The sequence below is a fragment of the Opisthocomus hoazin genome, chromosome 11 (assembly GCF_030867145.1).
Source record: "Opisthocomus hoazin isolate bOpiHoa1 chromosome 11, bOpiHoa1.hap1, whole genome shotgun sequence".
Lineage (NCBI taxonomy): Eukaryota > Metazoa > Chordata > Aves > Opisthocomiformes > Opisthocomidae > Opisthocomus > Opisthocomus hoazin.
Window position 1 is genome coordinate 127,879 of NC_134424.1, and position 19,865 is coordinate 147,743.

At 42.1% G+C, this 19,865-nt stretch overlaps 1 protein-coding gene across 2 annotated transcripts in view; it reads left to right on the forward strand.

Moving 5' to 3' along the window:
• Positions 1 to 19,865, forward strand: part of FGD5 (FYVE, RhoGEF and PH domain containing 5) — a 111,810-nt gene that overhangs the window by 69,649 nt on the left and 22,296 nt on the right. Inside the window, exons 7-12 of one of the 2 annotated variants that reach the window (XM_075432805.1) lie at positions 2,707 to 2,863; positions 5,368 to 5,455; positions 8,433 to 8,483; positions 10,038 to 10,096; positions 16,634 to 16,705; positions 18,202 to 18,270. In XM_075432805.1, coding sequence (XP_075288920.1) covers positions 2,707 to 2,863; positions 5,368 to 5,455; positions 8,433 to 8,483; positions 10,038 to 10,096; positions 16,634 to 16,705; positions 18,202 to 18,270 — 496 coding nt within the window. The remainder of the gene's footprint in view (positions 1 to 2,706; positions 2,864 to 5,367; positions 5,456 to 8,432; positions 8,484 to 10,037; positions 10,097 to 16,633; positions 16,706 to 18,201; positions 18,271 to 19,865) is intronic. The other variant, XM_075432806.1, reaches the window with a different exon arrangement.

The following is a 19,865-nucleotide window of genomic DNA, read 5'->3' on the forward strand; positions in this document are numbered from 1 at the left end:
AAGGAAACTGCATATTGGTTCATGTCCACCACAGGAATGTTACAAATGGCAGAAAGACTTATAAAAAATAATCAATGATTTATGATTTATACACTCATAATACAAACAGAAGTGGTGTTTCCAGCTGGGATCTAAAATGACTGTTGTGTCCTAAAGAAGTCACAGCCCTACTCTAGCAGCATGCTGCCTGTTCCCTAAGACAAAACAGACAACTGGAAACGCCCTTAGATTCTGTCCAGAACTACTCTGTGGCACTGGGAAAAAAAGACAGCCGTACTGCAAATGCTGCCAACACAACAGAATGACACACGGCATAGGGCTGCGCTCCTACAGGTTCCCCAGTCACCATCACCCTTGAATATTCCCTAAGTCCTTCCCTGTGCCTGTGCTCCCCCAGATACTCTGTTGCTCTGACATCCCCAGGAACTCATGTTCCTCTCTTAACTATGATTACTCTTTTGTGATCTCAGATTTTGTCTTCTTCTCTCCTTGTACATGCTTCATAAATATTTCAGTACTGTGCTACTGGGTGCTGAGACAGATGATGGTGGAGCAGTGCTGAGAAGGGGGCAATGAAGGAGAGCTGAAGATACAATGTTACAGAATCACAGAATCACAGAATGGTAGGGGTTGGAAGGGACCTCTGTGGGTCATCTAGTCCAACCCCCCTGCTGAAGCAGGGTCACCCAAAGCAGGCTGCACAGGATCACGTCCAGGTGGGGTTTGTGTATGTCCAAAGAAGGAGACTCCACAGCCCCTCTGGGCAGCCTGTTCCAGTGCTCCGTCACCCTCAAAGTAAAGAAGTTCTTCCTCATGTTCAGACGGAACTTCCTGTGCTTGTTTGTGCCCGTTGCCCCTTGTCCTGTCGCTGGGCACCACTGAAAAGAGCTTGGCCCCATCCTCTTGACACCTACCTTTAAGATCTTTATAAGCATTTATGAGATCACCTCGCAGCCTTCTCTCTTCAGGCTGAACAAGCCCAGCTCCCTCAGCCTTTCCTTGTAGGAGAGATGCTCCAGTCCCCTCATCATCATCGTAGCCCTGTGCTGGACTCTCTCCAGTAGCTCCTCATCTTTCTTGAACTGGGGAGCCCAGAACTGGACACAGCACTGCAGATGGGGCCTCACTAGGGCAGAGTAGAGGGGAAGTAGAACCTCCCTCGACCTGCTGGCCACACTCCTCTTAATGCACCCCAGGAGACCACTGGCCTTCTTGGCAACAAGGGAACACTGCTGGCTCATGGTTGTGTCCCAGCACTCCCAGGTCCGTCTCCACAGAGCTGCTTTCCTAGCCTGTACTGGTGCATGGGGTTATTCCTCCCCAGGTGCAGGACTCTACACTTGCCCTTATTGAACTTCATCAGGTTCCTTTCCACCCAACTCTCCAACTAGACTCAGGGCCGCTGATGACAACCCTCTGAGCTCTGCCATTCAGCCAGTTCTCAGTCCACCTCACTGACCACTCATCTAGCCCTCACTTCCTGAGCTTACCTAGCAGGATGTTCTGGGAGACAGTGTCAAAAGCCTTGCTGAAGTCAAGACAGACAACATCGAAGTCAAGACAGACAACATCCACTGCTCTCCCCTCATCTACACAGCCAGTCATGCCATCATAGAAAGTTATCAGATTGGTCAAGCAGGATTTCCCCTTGGTGAATCCATGTTGACTACTCCTGATAACCTTCTTTTCCTCCACTTGCTTAAAGATGATCTCCAGAATGAGCTGTTCCATCATCTTTCCAGGGATGCAGGTGAGGCTGACCGGCCTCTAGTTCCCTGGGTCCTCCTTCTTGCCCTTTCTGAAGACTGGAGTGACATTGGCTTTCCTCCAGTCCTCGTGCACCTCTCCTGTTCTCCAGGACCTTTCAAAGATGATGGAGAGTGGCTCAGCAATGGCATCCGCCAGCTCCTTCGGCACCCGTGGGTGCATCCCGTCAAGGCCCATGGATTTGTGGGTGTCCAGACTGCTTAAGTGATCTCTCACACAATCCTCTTCGACCAAGGGAAGGTCATCCTTTCTGCAGGCTTCCTCTCTCACCTCCAGGGACTGGGATGGCTGAGGGCAAGCCTTACCACTTAAGACTGAAGCAAAGAAGGCATTCAGTAACTCCACCTTCAGCGGGCCCACATTTTCCTTAGTCTTCTGTTTGCTACTGATGTAGTTGAAGAAGCCCTTCTTGTTGTTTTTGACATCCCTTGCCAGATTCAATTGCAGATGGGCCTTAGCCTTACTCGTTGCTTCCCTGCATGCTCTGACAACGTTCCTGCATTCGTTCCAAGTGGCCTGTCCCTTGTTCCACATTCCATAGACCTTTCTCTTCCATTTGAGTTTTGCTAGAAGCTCTTTGTTACAAATGAAGGTGTTGTATTATCCCCCCCAATCAGTGTTCAAAGCACTGTAGCAGCTGGAGGGTCTTAGAGAAATGGAAGCTGTGTCCAAAAAGGAGACGTTCTACCCACTACAGCCACACGGTGCTGCCATGGCAGAGGCACAGCCAAAGGATCAGCCCCTCATGGTGCCCATTATACAGAAACCCCTTTTTTTGTCCAGTATGTCAGTGAAGCACTCTCTCTTTCCTGCCATTTAACCTAGGCTTTAGCTGCAAAATGTCCTTAGCCACTGTGGGTTTAATACAACGAGAAAGAAGTATGGCTCTTCTTTTATTTTTTTTTTTATTTGCTGCTTCTTTTCTTTCTGTTGCCTTAGGGAGGAACACCAGAAAGTTGCTGATGTTTTTCTCTCCAGAAAATCAAGGTTGAATCACCACACAGCATACATTATGCAGTTTGATAGGAATTTGGCTTTGCTAGATGAAACCTGCCTTAAATATTCCCAACTGGCTACCATAATTCAGGAGTTTGAGGTAAGTCTCCCATGTTTTTTTACCTGCATTAATGCATGATTGTACATAGGGCTTACTCAAAAAATATTTTATCTGCAACTCCACCAGTGTTCACATAGGGTAGAACGGGAGAATAGCTCTCTTCACAGATCCTGGTGCTAAAACTGAAGTGAGATGTTCACACGTGCATGATGTGTTTCTGTGTCTGTGTCTGTTGCCCACAGATGCCTGTGTGTGCATACAGAATGTATGTTTATGAATCTACAGATCTATGAGTGTATTTTGCTGAAATATATACACACAGTGGAGAATTTTCTCAGTCACATATTAACTTATCAAGCTCTTTGAGGATGTGCTAGAGTTAGTAACTACTGTTATTACCATCTCTTCATATCTTCTCTTCTTTCACTGCATTTTCCATCCTTTCTTTTATACTGCGTCTGGCCAGGATGAAGTTAGGATTACCCTATACAGGTGCTGAGCTGCTGGCATCGATCCACCCACAACATCTTTACAACTGCATTTCTCTGCATTTTTAAATGCCTGTTAACTGCTTCCTCTGTTTATAGAGGATGTTGTGACAGGCAACACTGAACTGCACAGGAAGACACAAAGTCCACTGTCCAGACACATCCAGGGTTCTTTGCATCTAGACTCCCTGAATGGTTTGTAACCTCTAGGCCTGTAAGCTCTGGCCCTGTAGCAAGAAACACGTATTTTCCAGTTGTGTTAACTCAGTCATCCGTGCTGAATAACTGAAAAACACCATCAAGATACACGTGACAGAAATTCCGTGATTACTGATTACATTTTAAAGTACAGGCAATGTGGCCACTTCACATAATTTCAAAAGCATCAACTCATATGTGGATGGGAAAGTTCAGTTTGGCTACACTAACTATTGAGCTAAAATGGTTAAATTCCATACTACTTTATTGCGGGTCTGGAACTCCTGTTTCTTATTATCTTTATCTGGTAAGAGAAATAACAATGTTTACTTGGGTGGCAGAGGGGCTGTAAGCATAATTTAGTAATCGGACCTTAAAGGTTATTTAGAATGCTGGCTCTATGGGGTACGGATTGTGTTCTTCTCTGAAGCACATGTGAAATATTAAGGATAACAATTAATTTCAAAAGACATTTGGAAGTCAGTATTTGCAGACAGACACCTTGCAGTCACCACAATTATTTCCTGTTAGCAGCTAAGGGGAGTTCTGATGGCTCACTGCTCTGAACACGAACTTGACAAATGCAGGCTTTCTACTGAAAGCCTGTATTCCTAGCATCCCTCCCAGCCATAGGCCTGTAACCTTCTGTCTTAACTATTAATCCTGAGAATTAGCTCTTATTTCTAAGAAGGAAGATGAGGCTTTTTCTACGATGAGATCAGCAGGATTTTGCCCTAGAATCAGCGAGTTCTGTAACTTCTTGCCCTCTTGCAGGCATGCATACACACACAAATGATGGGGAGGTGTCTCTCAATCCTTTCCTATCGCATTTTTCTTAAGGCACGACTGCTATTAGTTTCCAGTCTAACAGCACAGAATTTAGGGCCTCATCTTCTTTCTGGAACATTTGACTTGAGTATGGGGGACTGGAAATGCTCAGCACAACCCTGAATGCACATTTGGTGAGAGCAGTCAGCCATTTAGAGAAGTAATACAGTAACATGAAACATCTCCACTGCCTTGGAATATGCTGTCTCTTGCCAGCCTTCCTTTAAACAGATTCCTGGTCTCCTTTTGTCCTTTCACAAGTGGCAAACACTTCATAAATGTTGGACAATGAACACTGAAACCCTGTGAAACTTGACTGGGTTTTGGACTCTGACCTTGTAAAGAACCAGCTGGGTTTTGTGCTACTCCTATCAGCTTCTGTTTCTTGGTGCCTCTGGAGATGTGTAGACTTTTGAAGATTGAATTTTGCGGCTTGCTGTTGGTTTTGCAGCAATGTTGTGACACTTAATAGATACACAGCAAGCTTCCTTGCCTTCCATAAACCCATGCTGACTAGTCCTGACATGCGACGACATGCAATGGATCGAATCTAAAGGGTAAAGGTAAAGAGAAAAATGCTACTTCTTTTCCATGTGTATCTTAAATCAGATCACAACCTCACCTTATTTTCTTGTAAACACTTTCTGGACATTCAGTTCCAACTCAATCACAGGGAGATGCTTTGCTGTCCAAAAAAGGAACAACGATAACAAGCTTCATTGATATCTGACACCTCTGTCTTCAGATGCCACCCTAAAATATCTATCCATCCTTTACCTTCAAAATAGTATTTGCTTTCCTGCCTTTTGCCTCTGAGTCCAAACTATTTGTGAATTATGTCATAGGAAATAAACTGTCTACAGTACTTATTTATAGTCACTAAGACAATACCCCCTAGCAAGCTGGGTAAATTGGGAATGGTTCAATGCAACTGGTAGCAAACTTTTATAGTCCACACATCAGGTGGAGACAACAGTTTGCTCACACATCCCTGATCTTTGTGTTTCCTTTCCCTTCCATTGAGGACAGCAGAGCTCTGGTGGCAGCCCTCAGAGTGTGAAACACCAGCTTTTGAAAGTGGTGCAGCGTGTCTTCCAGTATCATGTGCTGCTCACAGGTCAGTAAAATCAGTCTCAAAGGTACTCAGTGGAAACCCTCCCATGATGTTCTGTGCCTCCACTGTGCCACACGTTGATGCCAAGACAGCTAAAATAAGGCTGAAGCAGTGTGGGATTTCCTGGGAACTTCAATATGCTTAGTACAGGATTCAGGAAATGTCAGGGAGCCTGGGAAGGAGCAGGGCAATTCTTCAGCACAACCATAATGAAAAGTCACAAAAAAGTGCAAAGTCAGGTGCATTTAGCCAATCCTTTTTGGCTTTTTCCTTCTGTGAATTAGGAGAGGCAGAGTTCAGCCTCACTGCTAGCAAACAGGTTTGATTTTATTTATTTCAAGGACAATTATCAGACACTGTAGAGGACAGCAGTCCCCAGCAAGGGGACTCTGCACTGTGTCCTGTATGACAATGGCAAGCACCATCTCCTTCTACTTCATCGACAAAGCAGTTGTACCCAGTACTGCACCCTAAGCCCTGTGTATGGTACACCTAAGGCTACTGATAAGTTTAAGTCAAAATCTCGGTCCAATTTCTCTGCATTGTAGGAGGCAGAGATGCAAATTTACATTAACAGTACATTTACAGATTTTACATTTACAGTAACAACACTCCCACCTGGAGTGTCTCCAAGGGGGGTTGTGTTCCCTCCAATGTCTCATTCTCTGCAAGCCACAGCAAATCTAGCAAGTCTGAGCCTGTGAGGGGAGCAAACTTTCTGGAGCAGGATGCGGCCCCTAGAAAGAACTGTGAAGTTTAGGTATGTAAGTAGTGAACTGGTTGGGGAAGGAAATGGTGAAATGTAACAATGAATCTCAGTGTCATCAAGTAATTTAGTCAGATCAGAACACAGCAGAGCAGGGATCCATAGACATAAAGATGGAGAAATGCTTTGGGAGTACATGTGTGGGTAGAGAGGGATACCAGATGGGTTATGCATGGGACAGTAAAAAGGAAGCAATAAACCCTCCCCACACTCAACAGCCAATGAAGGGCACAGCGTATCAGAAGGGACTCCTATAAATGCAGCAGAACAAAGTGACCATATGACATTTTTATTCACAGCACAGATTAGCAGCAGTTTCATCTTGCTCCAGACACTTTGATCAAGGATGCAACTCATTATTCACAGCTGGTTTTGCTTTTTTAGTATGAGCAATACAAATGAACACCGGATGCCAATAGTAGGACTTTTTTTCTGTCTGACTTGCTTCCCTCTCTGGGTGTGTCTACATTAAGGGCAACTTTCCAGACTTGTGGGTTGCAGTATTTAGTAGTCTCATGTGATCCTTACATTGTTTTCAGTGCATGCACATAAATACTGCATCAATGAAAAAGGACTTGGCATGTTCCGTCAGAAATGCCCCCACTATGCCCCATTTTCTCTGCCCATTTCTGTGGTCCACAAGGTAAATTGCAAAAATGAAGCATGGTATTTTGTGAGAGAGCTGGAAGGGTTTCAGTGCAGCTCCAGTGACTGGGTTTTGTCTACGCCTGAAGCAACTTGAGCTTGTTCTTGTCCCAGGTACTGGCACTAACTGGGAAAATTAAAGCTTTTGTGTGTAGTGAGATAAGGTCTGCTGGATTAAGATATTCCAGAAAATAGGTTTACTGCTTCAGTTCTTCACCTCAAGAAACCAAGCTCCTCTTTGCCTGCTAAGACAGGGTGGGTCTGGAACAGTGCAGTCCTGCAGATTCTCTAGACAGCGTAAAAAAAAAAAAATTAAAATAGGCAGGTGTATTTGTGTGTTCCTAATTGGCTGTTTCTACCAGATAAGGAAGGGTATTTTATGAGAATGTTGGTTGCCAATTACTGCACTACAGCCAAAAGGAGTTGCCCACTCAGTTGAATTTCCACAGCCAAGGACAGAGCTTGTAGCTGTGAAAAGGAATGCTAAATATTGCTGGATAACACTGCACAACGCCTTCCTGCCTGCCTGAATACAGGCAGATGCTTTCCTGAATGCATGCCAAAGCCAGGTAGGTTTCAAATGCCAGGGAAGTCCCAGAACTAGAAAGAGAAATGTACACAGACAGAATGTTCACGGGAATGGATATCCATGTACAGCACCATTCTCAGCACAGAGACCTAGTTCTTGGATGCAGAATTTAGGAGCCTGGATTCATCAGAAAGATAAGAATGAAGTATTTCAGGATTAAGCTTTTAAAATGGTGGCACTCATATACCACAGTCATTAAAAGCATAAAGACCCAGACAAAGAACAGACAGATGATCCAAAGCAAGTATTCCAAATAAAACTGACAGGTTAAAGATTTGTATATAATGCAAATATAATTCCTGTAAATGTAAGTCATATTGTGTGTATTTTACAGAATCTATTTTCAGAATGTGATTTTTAGTAGTAATTATTGAACTCTGCATGTACAGAACCAGTCTCCTTCCTGTGTCTATAAAATGCATACAATTAATTTACTATAAATATAGAAAATCAGTCATTACAGCCAAAATCATTCATTCAGACTGGAAAACAGAATTCATTAGAAGAACAATTATTTGTAAAGTGGTGCTACTCAGCAATTTTTTTGGCTGAGAAACAAGGAAATATTTTTGTCACTCTCTGTTTATTTTTCATACCTGCCAAGTTATGTGATGAGTCCAAATCTGTATGAATGCTTTTGCATTGATTCTCAAAATAGAATGCAGTCAAAAATGAGTTTTGCTTTGGAAAGAGGCTATATACACTTAATTATCTGGGAATAAAGTGATATGGGACATTCCTGTGGATGCCTCATCCCTGGAAGTGTTCAAGTCAGGTTGCGGGGCTTTGAGCAACAAGGTCTCATGAAAGATGTCCCTGCCCACAGCAGGGGGGTTGGACTAGATGATCTTTAAGGTCCCTTCCAACCCAAACCATTTATGATTCTGTGATTTGGATTTTATGTTTTAGTTAATAACACTACAAATTATGTGGATCTGTAGTCTGATTACTGGATGTCTGTGTCTGATTATTTTCTACAGATTACTTGAATAATCTTTGCCCGGATTCTACAGAGTATGAAGCCACACAAGGTAAAATGAAATGGGTAGAACAAAAATTCTGCTTTGCTAACTCTGCTTCTGCAGAGGTACAGGATCTATACTGGTAGCATATGGAAGAGGATTATTTTCAAGATTTTTTGTCAATAGGTTGGATGTAAGATCTATAAAAACTGATAACTAATTTAGACAGTTTAGGGCAAGAAACATATTTTTTTTTCATTGAAACATGTGGGCTTCCTATAGTTTTGACATGATGAACTTACAGAAGAAGTTACCATCTATACAAGCATGGTGCAGGTGTTGTAGTTCTGCCCCAGTCATCAGGGAAATTCTACTCCTCATTGGCTCTGTCCATATTTGGCCTGGTCATTCTAAAATCAACTGGGATGGCTCCACCAGCTTGTGTACCATTATCTATGATATGCCTGCTGTGCTCTATGAACTTTGGAGAGACCCAGGAAGTTTGAATTGTGTATTTGGATTCTGGATTCCTTAAGCCTAAGTAAACTGGAAAGACATTGCATAAAAATCAGTTCTGCACAATCAAGAACAAGTCCAGATGTTCAGCTGCTAATACCATTCTTTCCAACACACCAGATGGATAAAGCAGAAGTCTCTTATTCCCACTGAAGTCAAAGCAAGGTTTAGCTGTGGCCTCAGTGGGAGTATCTTCCAGGCTGGCATAAGCAGGAATAACATTGTATTAATGAAACCAGTTCACATCTCCGTTACACTGAATGTAAATCCAAACCAATTCATAGCAATAAGGTCTGCGACTGACTGAAGGTCAGTCTGTTCTGACTGAGAACAGAGTATCGTGCATGATTTAGGACTGTAGTCACTGACAGTGGGACTATAGCTATACCACTAATTTAAACAAGGCCAGGGCAGATGCTCAAGCCCTGTGGCCACAATTGCCTGTCTTGGTTGTGGTTGGCACACGCTTGTCACACTTCTGGCTAGCAATGGCTAGCGTGCTCCCAGACTTCGCCGAAAACCAGACAGGATGCCCTGTTCCACAGAGGAAGAGACTAGGACCTGAGCCACGTTATGCCACTGCTCTCAGGGCCAGCAAACATGCCCTAGCCCAGGTTATTTGCCAGTGGAGAATCCAGGAGTTAATTCATGTCACCACTTCATACACACTTCTGTTAGAAAGCGATGACCTGTCCTCTCCCTTGGCAGTAAGGGGAAACAGATTACCTTAGATTGCCATGCTTCTGGATGGCTAAAGACGGATTACATTAATCTCTTACTATCACAAGCTCCAACTGTCAAAAATCTGCGACCAGAAAACATCACAAAAAGATTCTGTGCCATGCTAGGTGCTTAAAAGGTACCACATGAGCTCTCTTGGTCACCACAAGTAAGATGCAGTTTCCAGTGATGGGGAACTGACAGCACTGTGCTGTGTCTTAAATTTGCTGGGCAGTTGCATTCTGACGTGTCAAAGAAGTTAAAGGAGCTGCTGCTGGGGATGTTTTATGCTCCTTTTTTAAAGATGCCCTTGCAAACAGAAAGGATTGGGTCTATTTTCCTACTCTTATGTGTGATTTATGGTGTTTGCGTTGCTTCATCCCTCAGCTGCCTTATTCATTGTTTCTGAAATCACGGACCAAGCCAACGACAGCATGCTCCAAGCGGTGAGTCCTACCATGACACGTGATCGCCTGATCCATGTTGTCTTTTCAGCACATCTGCTGAAGTGAATGCATATCTGCTAAATTCTGAAGACTCCTCCAGGGTGAGACTCAACGGTTTATACAGATCTGGTTCAGACTATTGCAGATACGGAGTAGGTCTATGCCCTGTCATGCAGCTGTGCAACATGTTAAGTCACTGTGGCAAGCAGCACAAAGTTGGGGTTGCTGAAATGGTATGTGGGGTTGCTGAAATGGTATGTGGAGCAACAGAATGAGAGACAGGAATTTTCATGATTCTGTTTCTAGCCTGGGATGGTTTTAGATATGAAATGTTGAAGACATCACATATGTACTGTCAAATATACATTCTGAACTCATTTACACAATTTTTCCACAATTCTGGAATCCCATTTTACTTCAGAAGAATAGGTCATCGTTTGTAGTCTTGTAAATGATCACACAACCAAACAGACTGGCCAAGACTTTAATAGGTTAGAGCTCATATCTAAATTCAGATTTAGGTATCTAAATAAGTTACATAGTTTTCCAAAGTAAAGAACAGTTTCTGGAAGGTCAGTGTGATTTATTAATATCGCTTACATGATATTAGAGTCCTAATTTACTGGCAAAGATAGTGTGCTATAGCTGGTCTTATGATCATTTGTTTCTAAGGGTCTAGGTCTGATTTTTGTCTAAGATGATAGCAGTTTTCTACTGACAAGTAAGAAGCAGTGCTGGGAGGCACAGGAGGCAGCAGTGAGACTGTCAGACACAGGATCCATCAGGTTCCAGAGGAATGCAACTTGGTGGACCTGTGCATGATTGGGTGGTAACTAAAGGAAGTGCCTTTCTTTTTGTCATACTAGCTACCCCCATCTGCAGCTAAATTGTCTCCTGAGTTCCATGTTTGCTTTAGCTGCACAGACCCAGGATTCATCTTAAGTAGTTAGAAACAAGTATCTACAGTCTTTGCAGTCTAATGAAATGTTGCTCAGGAAGTCTGTAGTTTCAGAGTCATTCTGTAGAGTGGCCGGATTACATTTCTTTTTATGATAAAACTCTAGGCTTGTTAGACCTACAAGATAGTCATAATACAGCCCAAAATTTCAAAAATTGCCATTTCCCAGCACTTCTTTTCAAGGCATTTAGATTACCAAGGAGTACATGCAGTTGCTAAGGAAGATGTTGACTATTATGTGGTTTGTGTTCAAAATGATGGCATTCAATTCACTTCTTTATTATTTCATTTACTGAGCAGAGAGAGGGTTGTTAATAATCACTCAGGCACCAGAACACGAAATTTAAGAGACAAGGAGAAAAAACACTTGGGCATTCATGCAGACAAAAGGAAGAAACGAAATATTAACCTTTCTTAGTAAGAGCTGGTTTTCAGGTAGGATTTTAAAGTTGAAAGAATGAATGCACAGGACTTGTTAGGGAAAGACACATGCTGGAGGCCTCTACAGCTACACACCAGCACTGCTGACTCAGCATATTCCCTTTAATGCCTTTGCCCTCTGGCTGCAGGGGAATGGAAGCAGTGGGTGAAGCAGTGAATTCAGACTGTGTGACATGGTAAAAACGCAGTAGATCTCAACTAGATGAAGGATGTTCTTTGCAACAGCTTGGGAGGTAAAAATGAAAGATTCTCAAAACTCAAAGTACTCTTCATCTTTTAAAATTGAAGCTTTCATGCTTAGTTCAGAACAAGTGGAAGCATCTGCTTGCACCAAATGAACCCAAGAGCCAAGAATATCAACTTTTGCTCACATCTGGAAATCTCTGCTGTGCAGGTTTAAAAGCCATGTCTCTAATAAGTGTGCCAAGGTCATAAATGGAGCCCATGTGTTCATGGGCTGTTTCAGAGCACAAAGTTCTGTGATGATCTCCTCATGGCCAGCAACAGAGAAAACCCAAGCCTTCTAATATTTGTATCAGAAAGGGATAAGTTGCAGTTAAAACTACTTACTATTTCCTGAATAGACAAACTTGCCTTTGTGGATCTGTCTCCTTAGCTAGAAATTGAGACTGAGGGTCTGAATCTGCTTCTCCTGAAACCAGTGGCAAAATGACCACAGATCAACATGAAGTCCAAATGGTGGGTTTCTGATTTTGTGCAGAGATGATCTCAAGCCATGACAACAGATCAAGATTTTGAGCATTCTGAAGTTCAAGGTTTTTAAAGTCAAAACTCTGCATTTTTACTGAATGCAAACTTAAAAAAGCTTGGACCTATTGATTTGGCTTAAGTCCGTTTCTGCTTTTCTGCTCCAAGCTCCTCCACCCTCAACCCCATCCCGGCACATCCACCTCAGAACATATTCCCCCTTCATACAATAACATCAGCCCATTTTCTGTGTTGATGTGGCTCTGCAACAACGCAAAACCTTCAAACCTCCATTTTAAAGACCGCACTTTTTTTAATCCTCCTGATTGCTAAGGAAAAGTTCCAAATGTGAATCATGTAAACAAAGCAGCACACACTGCTTCAGCAAGCAAACAGCCTGAACACCTTTGCTGAGTGTGAACTATCAGCTACACTGATCTCTTTAGTTGCTTACTCTAAGCTTTATTTAAAGATACTTTTGGTATCAGCACAAACTACTTTGTCATCAGCCATTATAGTAGATAGGATGGAGACAAAAGTTGGGAGGAACGTCTTTGTAGATGAAATGGTAATTGCATTACAGCCCAACATAATGGTGAAGGAGGAGAAGGAAAGGAGAGAGAAAGAAGCATAAAAGAAAAGCAAGATGCATGGAAACAATGATGTTTATACAGACTAATTCTAAGTGATGTTCAACATCAACAGCACTAACCAGTAGTTAATTACTACATAAACACTATTCTGTTACTAAAACAAAAGAACAGATGTAGATTGCAGGGAGGGTGTGGTCTAAGAAGCCCAGAGTTCTATCATAAAAAGAAATGTAAACTAGCCACTCTACAGAATGACTCTGAAACTATGGACTTACTGAGCAAAGTTTTCAACAGGTTTGATTCTGATTTTCTTTGTCCTCAGGCAAAGAATTTATAATCATACTTTCCTGTTATTAGAGAATTCTTTGTACCAAAATAATAAATATTTCATCATAAAACCGAGACCTCAGGGAAAGCTTCCATAGTAATCTCAGAGCTTTAGGGATACCTGTATTAAAGGTTGAGAACCGTAAGAGCTCCGCTCCTAACAGACCAAGGTCACATATCTTTTCCTGGCATCTGTGCTTCCTTATATTTGACTCAGATTTATGGGAGATTTGTATGAATACTCTTCTGAAATTAGAAGTATACATAACTGGCCAAAATCAAATTTGTTGTGCTGCATAATCATGCCATGATCCTGTCTCCACTAAGTCATGCTTTAATTTGAAGAACATCACCATATCGTCTGAGTTTTACAGATGTCACCAACTGTATAATAATTGCTATTATTAATGTCTGGTTTGGAACAATTTCAACATAAATTCTACACAGATTTCTACACTTAATTTTTTATCATATCATCAGAGCACATCTGCTCTTTTCCAAAACTGTGGCCTGGAAGACACTTTCTTCTTTCTCATCTGTGTGAATGCTGTGGGTTTTGTGAAGGCGCAGGTTCATGAGAATCAAAGTTCAACATTCTGCTAAATCAGAGATTGTCCTCCTGAATTAATATCCCATCCACAAAAGCTACAACCAGCAGTTCTTTTCTTTCTCTCAGATTTAAAAAAATGCAAAGAATTTAAGAAGTTACTCTAATTGCAGAACAAACTGAACAATGCCAGACCAGATAGAGCATTAATAACTTGTCGTGTACCTGGTTGAAGTTCTAAGCAATAATTTAGACTTGGCATGTACCTGGAAGGAGGAAGATCTCTCCTGCCACTTATCAACTCATCAAACTACACTCCAAAAATCTGTCAGGAAGAATTTAATGATGATCTACATTTTCTGCAGAATATCAATGATAGACTATTAGCATTTTTGTTTTATGATAATAACACTGTAGCAGTTTTTCCCTGGGAACTATTAAACCACGATTTTCAGACACATTATGATATTAACTATATCCCCAGCATTTTCATCAAGTAGGAAAATATTATTTGCAAGTTACAGATGTGCAAAGAGAGGCATAAGGCATACCACATAGCGTTAAGTCTATCTGTAACTCTAAGAGACATTCACTACCTGAACTAAGCAGGGTTTGTATCGTTCTGTGAACGTCTACAATCTGTTAGAGGCCCTAAGATGCTAAGAGCTATAAATCATTGTTGCTATTAGCAGCTGGTGAATTCCTTGGGGAGGCATTCCTCCTGCACAGACATAATGATAATATGATGGAAGCTGCAGTTCACTGCTGAAATGGCCAGAGAAGGATTTCAGCCACCCACATCTGCAGCCCTAGTTGGGTGGAGCTTTGTTTTCATTTTTCATTTGTAGCTTGTGAAGCATATTTGAAAGGAGAATGATGACAGTTTTAAGGACAATGAAGCAAACTATATAAACAGGGAGTTTTAGGGGAACTGCAGGGAAACTATACGCCCTCAGCTGCCCACACTCCCAGATAAATCACTGTCTTTCAGATGTGATGGCTGTTTGACTTCCTACAGGAAATGAGTTTGATACATCTTTGTCCATTCCCTGGTGAACATGTGTCCATATTGCAAATGTCAGCATTACAACAGGCGCCTCTGCCAGCAGTCCTAAGAAAAGCTGAGGTGTATCCGAGCTGCAGAAGTCTCCTCGCACTCTTGTAGAAACCCTTGTAGTACTCGCATGGCCATGAGTGTGCTCACAGGAGGGCACTGCCTTTTCTGCAGATGAAGAACAGGCTTCCATTGTGGAAGCTGTCAATTTGACAGGTTTTGCTAGGGCTAAAATACCCTTTAGTGATGGGAAAGTCCTTTGCAAATGTCTTTTGCAGATAGCTGTCTCCTGATCCCTGGTATTTCCTGTACTATTAGTTTATACATTCTGTTTCCATTTTGCTGGCCTATAGTATTTTAGAAGTGACCTGAAAAATTCCATTTGTTACTTCCTGCATTGCAAAAGAGATACTTGGTGGCTGAAATTCTTGAAAATGTGTCAACTGCCAGTTGTATTGTATGGTCACAATGCAGCCCTGTGCTGGTCAAGGCTTGTAGGTGTCTCCATATGTTTGATATGTAGTTACTGATTAAGAACTACATTTAGTATCATGCTAAACAAATGTAATAGTTCACCAGGGCAGTAACATACGGAGGTATTTCAGGCTTATCTCAAAAAGCAAGGCGAAATAGGTACATTAATTGTGTTAGCTGAAATGCAGCGTAAATTAGCCTTGACAGATCATCATGCTGATATGGATATGCTCCTTCTGGTATCAGTGATAGCTTTCTTAATTAGCTGATTCCATAGACAGCACTGATTTGTATCAGGCAGACACACTGTATAATCTAATCAAGTCTAACTAAGCCCAGGGGTATCTTAATGCCAGTCAATGAAGCATAGGAAAACAGACCGTTATCTGTCATAGCAGAAAACTGTAGTCAAAGGCTGCCAGGTCATGAAATTATATCAAATATGGTCCCTAGTCTTCAGTATATATGGGCATGTAACTGAGGAATTAGGAGACAATGGCTAACTTAGACAAGTGATTCCTAATTTTTAGACATATTCCAGTGATGACTCATTGGTGCTGTGCAGCCCATTCTACTGTTCTGACCAGATAAAACCACAGCTGAATCCTATGTACAAGCCTCGGTTTTAGCAGCCTTACTTGCTAAGTGGAAGGAGATTTGAAAAGACTCTAGCAATATTGCAATGGTACAGACAACCCTTCTTCCTCCTTTGTATATTCACCCAATACTGTCTTCTTTTATGAGAGCACAGGCTTAGCTAGATTAATCTTATTTACCATCTTCACAGATAAGTTCATGCCACATGCCAGTGCCCACTGACTGACTGAGCTTTAAGGCCAGGTAGGCAGTTAATAGTATCAAAGTTTGATAATAAACTTCCTGATCTTTGCAAAGCATCAAAAGAGAGATGCAGCTTCATTGCATGCTTTCTAGTTAACCTTCTAAATCCCCTATTGCAAAGGCATTAATCATTTATCACAGAATATAAACCTCCGGATAATCCTAGCAACAGTCTTTATAGTATCAAAGCATGCTTTGGATTATCCGTGTCACACCACTAATGCACAGGCCTTTGGAGCAGATGCTGTACTTTGTCGGTTTATTAGCTCCCACAGCAAGAAAGTCAGCAAAGAGGCCAATGTATAAATACCGTACAGTGTTAGCAGGCCCTCTGGAATGTGAACGGAGGTATCACAGGTAACAGGAGTGTAGAAGGCCATAGCAGATATAAATGCAGGTGAGGAGGTTTTATAAAACCTGTAAGGCTGGAAGAAGACTTTCTGGGCATAAAATCCCCAGGCTCAGTTCTCTCTCAAACCTAATTCTGTAACACCACTTTTAGAGAAATAAAATGGCGGGGAGGGGTGAGGTAAGGTTTGCCTGCTTGTCTGAAGAAGGCACCACGCAGTCCCTAAACACTGTTTCTCTCTCCCAGGAAAACTTGCAGAAGTTGGTACACATTGAGCACAGTGTGAGAGGGCAGAGCGGTCTCCTCCAGCCAGGAAGGGTGAGTGCTGCCGCCAGACCCATGCGGATAAGGGCATTGTTTCCCGTCAGATATATCTCTGATTCTGTGGATGGCCAGATTTCATATGTCTACAGGTGTTGTTTACCGACCTACTCTGATAAGAGCTGGAGCACTGGTTCATGTCAAAAGGCATCACTCTGGCAGTGTGCAGAGATGTGCGGAGAGCCTCAGCCTGGGAAAGACATGCATTGCCCCTGCTTTTACACAGAGCAGCCATTTGACTTTTCACTCCAGTTGCCCTCAGCCACCCTATGTATAGTGTGTAATGGCTGTTTTCCTCCCTATATACTCCTGTTGAAAGGTTGCAACACCAGCAGGAATCACTTGCAGCCTGGAAAGGCTCAGAGTTTTATTTGGCTGGGGAGGAGCCTTAAATCAGAGGAAGTGATTTGTTTTCAAATTTTTATTCTCACCATTCCCCAGTGGTGCTTGTAATGCAAGACATCATTTTTAAGCAACACATCAACAGAAACGTGGGAGAGAGTATGACTCTGTCTTGCCATCCACATCAAATGCAAATTTCTTCTCCTGGCTTTCAAACCTGTCCAGTTTCCGCAGCTCCAACCTGCCTCTACACTTCAAAGGCTTTATTTCTTGAGTTACTCTAATTTCCCTTTCAGTCCACCAGTATCTTTAGCAAAACTCATGAAGCAATTTTCAAAGCATGCATACTTTGAGCGTAAGAATCCTGATCAGCCAAATATCGCAGTCAACCTCTATTTTTTCTCTAACATCAGTATTCTCACTTGCCCTTGCCAGGTAATGCTTTAACAAATTCTCCAAAGCCCAGCCGACAGAATTTGTGGGACTGGTCTCTTCAACTATAAATTGATCTAGAGTGGAAAACTACACCAGATCTGTTCTCAGTCTGAAAAGAGTAGATGACTGTTAATCCACTGATGTAGTTCAGTTATTCTAGACCTTTTCAAATGTTATTGCAATCAAGTTCTAGTATGCTTGTTTAGACGCTTACATACATAGTCCTATCTTCACACACAGTAACAATATGGACCAAAAAAGTATTGTGTTTGCAAACAGATACAGATTACGTACGCAGGCACAGTTATGTGGATGTAGCGTGTTGGAACCTGAGGTTTCAGCTTTTCTTTTTGGTCTATTTTAGAGGATTTTTAAAGACGAGTTCTTTTCTGCAGCCCATTACATATTAGCTTTGCAATCTGTGACAGTCACCTCTGAGCACAGCTTATGGTGCAGAAGCAGTGGGCTGAGGACAAGTGGGTTTCCACTTTGGTTCTGATACAAATGCAAGCCACGAAGAGCAGCAGGGCTAACTCAAGCAAAGATTAAGCCAGATCATAAGGAGTAAGACTACAAGCACGGGTTGAGGCATCTCTCTCTTCCTGTGCTGATGAAAGCAGGTAGAGTAGCTCTTTCCCCAGGAGGAATATTCTCTTTTCTCAGTAAGATTCAGAATGAGAAGTCTCAGGATCACAACCTGCTGTTTTCTCCTTTAGATCTTTGTTAAAGAGGGAACGCTGATGAAAGTCTCTGGCAAAACCAGGCACCCTCGGCATTTGTTCTTGGTAAGATTTCTTTTATATTTTTACTGTCTCTCTTGTATCTTCTCCTGCATTTATGCAGCCCTGAATCCTGGCAGAAACTTTCAGGCTGCAAGCCACCAGAAGTGATGAGGTGAGTCAGTTTTGATTGCTAACAGGGCTGTAGCCCTTTTCACACATGTCCCATTGGCCCTGCATTGTGCCACAGCTATGCACAGCCTTGATTAGGCCATAATTTTAAAAAGAACTGCAAGTTTCCAAGGTGATCAGGAGGATGGGAGCTCCTGAATACTTTCAGCAATTAAGCTTCACACTTGAAAGTCCAACCCTAAGCCTTTAGGAAATCTGATTAGAACCAACAGAGAACACCCTACTGCTGAAGTGTATGAAAGCTTTCTTTGGACTGACTTGGGAGAGGTTTGTCTCCTTGAAGCTCAAGGACTAGGTTTTAGTTCTTGCTGTCCCGATCTTTGTAAATTACCTGATAACTATGTGCATTGCCTCAGACAGTCCCTCTGAACACACACCTCCAGCTTCCTGCTGATTGGAACAGCAGTTTTCAATGACGGTTTGCAAAATTCTTCTAAGATAGTTAAGAAAAATGAACCTTTCATCAGGTGGCTGGAATACCCTTCACAAGGGTCCACAACCCTACTGCAAAAATTGCAAGTATTTGCAAACTAAAACACAAAAAACCACTGGTTTGGAGATATGCTATTAACACTCATGCTTTCTCTTTTGCATTACATACTACACTGAGCAGTTAGAGAATATCTGAGACTCCAGGCTCCTGAGCTCTGTTCTCAACTTTTCAGGTAACTTATTGTGTAACTGCAGGCAATTTTATGCATTTATCAGAATGAAAGGGAAAATACTTGCCTGTGTCTTAGGAGTTTGTTACCTGCTTACCTGTTAATGTTTGAAAAATTCTTTAGAGCTCCTTCCCAGAAAAGAGCCATAAAGAACTGAGCATTACTGCTGCTATTAACATTAAAGTACTGTTTGCAGAATTTATTTTAAAATAAATGGCTTATAAGCCTGGAATATGTATTTGCTGTGGCCTCTCTAAGTGTCAACAGCTTTTAACCCTGGGAATATTGTGAAGAGGAAAGATGGCTTATCACAGAAGTCATACACTTTGCCATTAATTCTTCCTATTTCTCCCTCTTATTAATATTTGTGCATGGGTGGATGCATAAGCTTCTTTGCCTCCTTGATCATGTATTGCAGTCATAATAAAAGATCAGATAGCATGGGACACAGTACTGGCACTGCACTTCTCTGATGGCTTCTTGGTTTCTGTGAAAATTGAGACTTTCATGTACTGAAAGGGATGGATTTCACCCAAATCTTCAAATACAAGATTGTTGCAGTGCTGTTTTACTGAGTCAGCATCAATGGACTGTAACAACAGCAACAAACGTTAAAATCGTGACTTTATTGCAGCCAAGGGAAAATTGCCATGCCAGAATTTCCAGGAGCCGGTCTTAAGAAACAGTGTTCTCAGCAGTCACAACTCTGAAGCCTACAGATGACCACTTTGTAACAGATGATACTTGGTTCCTTACTGATCCCTCTTGTGAAATGCTCACCTTTGCTAGTATTACAAAAACATTTTG